This window comes from Echinops telfairi, unplaced genomic scaffold, assembly GCF_000313985.2.
Source record: "Echinops telfairi isolate 266 unplaced genomic scaffold, ASM31398v2 ScPeMD7_18;HRSCAF=68, whole genome shotgun sequence".
NCBI classification, from domain to species: Eukaryota; Metazoa; Chordata; class Mammalia; order Afrosoricida; family Tenrecidae; genus Echinops; species Echinops telfairi.
Genome location: NW_022103915.1, coordinates 47,912,703 through 47,918,302, shown reverse-complemented (window position 1 = coordinate 47,918,302; position 5,600 = coordinate 47,912,703). Strand labels below are relative to the sequence as shown.

The following is a 5,600-nucleotide window of genomic DNA, read 5'->3' as shown; positions in this document are numbered from 1 at the left end:
AAGACTTTGTTGTTGGGTGACGTCCAGTCAGCTCTGACTCACAGTGACCCGCTGTACAAAGGAGCACAATATTGCCGGGTCCTGTGCCAGCTTCACAGTTGTGCTGTTTTGTGGTTTGAGCCATTGTGTTGTTGCGGCCACTATGTCAATCCTCATTGAGAGGCTTCTGTTCCGACCAATCTGCTTTACCAGGCTTGATGTCCCTCTCCAGGGCCTGGCTCCTGAGAACATGTCCAAAGTACGTGAGTCCGAGTGTCGTCATCCTTGCTTTTGGGGAGCCATCTGACGGTACTTCTTCCCAAATAGATTTGTTCAGGTTGTCCATGGTATATTCAGTATTCTTCGCTAGCACTGTAATTCAAATGCATTAATTCTTCTTTGGCCTTCTTTATTCACTGTCCAGCAAATATAAAGTACAGGGCATGGGTCAGGCACACCTTAGGCCTCAAGGTGACATCTTTACTTTTCAACACTTGAGAGCTTTCTGCAGCTCAATGCAGTATGTCATTTGATTTTTTTAAATCATTTGATTGAGAGCTCGTACAATGCTTATTGCAATCCATACATATATGCATTGTGTCAAACACATCTGTACATCTGTTGCTATCATCATTCTCAATGTCACTTGATTTCTTGACTGCTGCTTCCGTAGTTGATTGTAGACCCAAGTAAAATGAAATCAGTGACTTCAATATTTCCTGATTTTATCCTGATGTTGCTTATTGGACCAGTTGTGACCATTTTTGTTTTCTTTATGTTGAGGTGTAATTCATTATTGAAAGTCTGAGTCTTTGATCTCTACTAGTAAACACCGGATCTTTGCGTTCAGCAAGCAAAAGTGTTATCTGTGTATCACAGATTGCTATTGCTTCTTGGCCTTTTGGCTAAGATCAAGTGTAGTATCACAGGTTGCTAATGAGTCTTCCTCCAATCCCCACACCATTGTTCAGCTTCTTCAGTTAACATGATAAAAAAAGACTGATTAAATGAAAGGATACAACCTTGGCACACATCTTTTCTGATTTTAAAACGTGTTATTCCTTGTTCTGTTTGGGTTACTGCCTCTTTGTCTAAGTATAGATAGAACGCAAATTTAATCAATCAGCAGTTACTTTTTTGTCAGTTCCTATTTTATACAGCAGAAAGAAATGGGAGAGATTTCTTCCCTCTACCCCACCCAGCACTCCAAATATATCAGGACCCTTTCGTACTTCTTTCATCTGACCAGAAATTGTGAGCTCTATCTTCTAAGGTAGGTGTAAGTAACCCAGTATATTATTTATCAGGGCTGAGTAGAAATACAATTCTTATTTTTCACATTTTACCTCGCCTAAATTGTGTGTTCTCTTCCTCTAGTATCTGAGAATTTCTCAAGTACTTTTTGGAACAAGTTTTACTATTAAAAATTAAGCAGTTACTTGGATTACATCATTTACTCTTTTTTTAAAGATTCTGAAAACCCTATCACCTACTTTATTTCAGGAGAAGGGTATGGAGAGAATCACTTCGATTTGAAGGGCAGCTAAACTAGAAGCAACAGTGGCATCAATTTTAGGGCTTGAAGGGTCTTCTGATCCATAAGAGAATGCTGAAACATCCTTTATTTGGAGAGTCAAAAATTCCATTTTCAAAAAAAATTTCATTTTCCCCTAGAGCAGTGGTTCCCCACCTTCCTAATGCAGCAACCTTTTAATATGTTCCTCATGTAGTGACCCCCAACCACAAAATTATTTTTGTTGCTATTTCCTAACTGTAATTTTGCTACTGTTATGAATCAGGCGACCCCTATAAAAGGGTCATTTGACCCCCAAAGGGGTTGCGACCTACAGGTTGAGAACCGCTGCCCTAGAGCAAGATCATCCCTTTTTATTGGGATCAAAGAATAGACAACAAACTCAATAGCACTAAATGGGACTTTAGAGCAGAAATTAGGGCCATGGTTCTCCTTTGAAATGCAAGTTTTTACAGGAAAATAGGTTTATGAATCAGTTAGTTTTCCTTTTGATTTATTCCCTCTCTCTCCTACCCAGAAGCCCCTGGAGTCTGAAGAGCACAGGCATAACTAACCAGATACACAGCTGCCATACTGGGATCTGATTACGAATGGACTGCAAAGCCCAGGGAAGCCCCCAGGGCTGGCAAGCACTAACTACACTCTCAGGGAGAACGAAACGGATACTGAAGGTGCCACCCACCAGTCGAAGAGGCGGACACTGCACTGGGTTGAGGCTGACTGCGATGTGCTCTGTTCACTGTGCATCTTCCAGCCACTGTGGATAGGAGAGACCTGGAACACCAGTCCCACTCGCTGGTGCCACATGCCAATCAGAAGAAAGATGAAATTGAGGGTAGTGACCTGCAGGAGGCAGCATTCTTGGTCTGGGTTGGTATGAGCATCTTTATACTGAATAGCCAGCTGCAACTCTCCCACACATTTGCTCATTAACCTCCGGGGCTGTTCTTTGAACTTGAATTCCCACATTGATTTCTATTGCCAACGACCTTTCTGTAAGAAAAGTAAGCATTTGGTATCCTTGAGTGTGTTGGGAATGCTCTCTGGAATGGCAGGGTTCTTGGGGCTTGGAGCATAGCAAATGGCGCATACGTGAGATACAGAGATTGGATCACATATGCCAGAGGCAACCCAGCTTCTCCATTGAGTCTAGTCACAAGTGCAAAGACAGAGAGGCATCCAGTGTGTAGTGTCTTCTGTGGAACCTGGTCCAAAATGCAGCAGTGCGACAGTCCAGGCATTCTTACAAATTGGGAAAATTCTCAATGTCCTCAGGAAGGATTTAGGAGGCCAGCCAGCAAAAGCCAGATTTCCATGGGATACTCTTCTCCTCCAGCCCTGTCCAGGTCTTCTTTGTGCCTCATGCTTTTCTTTTTTCCGGGAGACTGTTCTCTCATAATGCTCTCTCTTGGGCATCCATTGCATCACTGCAGCTGATGATGTCACAGGGCTCACCAGCCCCAGCAAGAGCTTCCTCTGCAGGAACCTGGGAAGGCTTCCACAGAGATTTACTTCCTGCTGAACGGCATTGGCAACAGCAGTGATTCTCAACCTTCCTAATGCTACGACCCTTTAATACAGTTCCTCATGTGAAAGGGTTCAACCCCTTAAGGGGTTGCGACCCATAGGTTGAGAACCGCTGGGCTATGGCTTTCGTGACTCATCTATACTTCACGATGGCCCGATCCAAGCTGGCATCATCTGCCCCAGTCAATCCTCCTGAAACTTGAATCACTTCCCTCTCTTGCGCTTGGCAACCATGTCAGAGTGAGGCTGGCCTTGTGGGCCTGGACTCCAGGCCATGTCTCCGAGCAGAGAGTTGCTCCACTGCCATCCTGTACCTACTCTTTCTAATCTCTTCTAAGTTGCCAGTTTAATACCTCAAGACTCCTACCTTAAATTTTGGTTTTATTGTCATTTGTTTGGGTCTTCAGCCGCCATCGCCTCCATCTTTCATTGCTTCTGAATTTCCTTTCTCTGTTCTGGTGTTGCCCTACCTCACCTCCCTTTAGCCTTCTCTTGGGCCATCCTCTCATTTGACCTGGCCATGGGATTTTGGTGAGTTATAGCTTATCATACTAAAGTATTGCCATAAAACATGAGGAAAGGGCTGGTGTTTAATGGAGAGAAGTGACATTAAAAGGACTATGCATGCAGATGAATACAAAAATATGGATAGAATGCATTGTGTATACCTTGTACTCGGGATTTTAGGAGAATGGACTCAGTGTGACAATGACAGACTTTAAAAGGAGATTTCTAGTTCTTTGAGATGATAGATAAAATTGATAAAGCTCTATGTAGACATCAAGAAAAAAACACAAGTGTCTATGAAGAATGAAAGAGGAGACATTATTAGAGATTCTACAGTTACCTAAGAACAACAAGAATATCATGGACAAAAAATAACAAAACATCGTGGACATCACTGCTGGTAACTTCAACAACTTAAAATCCTGAGAGAGACTGTAAATGAAGTTCTCCCTCTCACCATGAATGCTGGGTCAGATCTTACACATCCTCCAGATTTCCAAGTGTGCTCAAGACTTCCGAGCTAGCTTTAAGCATGGGGTCCCTAGACCCCCTCACTGACCAGCTGGTTACAAATTCAGTCTCACTAACCCCTCACCTCAGGCTTCATAATTCACTAGAATGAATGAGAACTTAGAATGATTAGTTTTAGTTTTATTTCAGCAAATTATACAAATGAGATCCAGAGGACAAAGTCTGGGAGGGTCCCAAATCTTTCACATACCAAAGGACACTACCCTCTGAGCATCAATGTCTCATCAGCCAGGAGGCACACCTAGCTTATGCCCAGTTTTTTTACAAGGGTTACATTCAAATCACCTGGAAAATGAAACAATTCCTTCCCAAAAATAAAGAAGGGATACTTTTGACTCACCGTGGACAGCATTACTCTGACACCAAAGCCTGACAAAGGCATTGCAAGAAAACTAAAAGAAAACTTAAAATTTATGTAAAAAGTCTCATCAGAATTTTAGAAAATCAAATCCAATGAAATATTAAAAGTATAATACAATGAAGACAAGTTTGTAAAAAAAAATCCATGATCTTTTAATTTTACTTTTCCACAAACTTTTTGAAGACCTGTGAAGTGAAATTACTTGGTATGGCTCTTAAATCCATAGTTTTATAACTCATCAAGCGGTTGGGTGGGAGACTGCAAATATTAGGTGTAGAGGACTTTAAGCTCAAGGATTGGTCAGTCCTGTTATTTTGCTAGATATAAAATGAGCCATTTCAGAAGCAGGGACAGAGTCCCAGAAATCATCTAGAAATAACTGCTCTGGAGCAGTGTGTGTCCAAGATCCCTGCAGAGAGAGGTGGAGGTAGCGACAGCAGACCACCGACCGGGCTTCCTGACCCACAGAAACTCCTGTCAACGTGAGAGCGTGCCTTTGGAGCCTCGATCAGTGATACAGGGGCCTTGGACCACGTGCCAGAGCAGGGAAAAGGCAGCGATGCCATGCGCTGAGAGGCTGAGGAGTAGACAAGGCATGCTTACCAGCACGGCAGAGAAGAGGGAGTACAAACGCAAGAACGATATCCTTCATTTTTGCTGATCCTAATTTCCTGGAAACCTTTAAACTCCCTAAAAAAACCCACAAATGGGGGAAGTGGAAGGCAAAACCCGCCCCCCGGGTCATTTCCTCAAGCCCCCTTGCATAACACGGGCTAAGTGGGGTTTATCTCAGGTCTGCAGGGTTGGGTTGAGTTAAAAACAAAATCAGCCATTGTAGGGCACCATATTAACAGGCTGAGAAAGAAAAACCATAGCAAACATCCCCCCGTCGATTCCTGTGGAAAACAGCACAGTGGGCAGAGAGGAACCACGAGAGAGCTCCGACGGGCAGGCCAATATTTTTCTAGGCTGCATATACAAGCTCCTTTAAAGTGTCCTTTCTTCTGCGATGACTGAGGACCTCGGACTGGCCCTTCCAGGACGGGGCTTCAGGGCAGGCGCTAAGTGACCAGTGGGGTGACCCAGGCGGAGGCTCTGGCGGCTCGGTGGGCGGCCCGGCGGGCTCTGCCAGTCGGGGGCAGGGCGTGGTGGGAGAGGGCG

General features: G+C 44.0%; 1 protein-coding gene, 1 non-coding gene and 1 pseudogene across 2 annotated transcripts in view; 2 read left to right on the top strand and 1 right to left on the bottom strand.

The window, feature by feature from the left end:
• The first annotated feature begins 864 nt into the window (after positions 1-864).
• LOC115868790 lies at positions 865-1,064 on the top strand. The gene has a single exon (XR_004045772.1). It is a non-coding gene; the product is annotated as a U2 spliceosomal RNA (small nuclear RNA).
• A 1,085-nt stretch (positions 1,065-2,149) lies between these two features.
• LOC101653101 lies at positions 2,150-3,316 on the bottom strand (annotated as a pseudogene).
• Positions 3,317-4,998: 1,682 nt separating this feature from the next.
• TOMM20L (translocase of outer mitochondrial membrane 20 like) overlaps positions 4,999-5,600 on the top strand; it is a 9,875-nt gene continuing 9,273 nt past the window's right edge. Inside the window, exon 1 of the mRNA XM_030884869.1 lies at positions 4,999-5,071. Within this exon, the coding sequence (XP_030740729.1) occupies positions 4,999-5,071 (73 nt within the window). The remainder of the gene's footprint in view (positions 5,072-5,600) is intronic.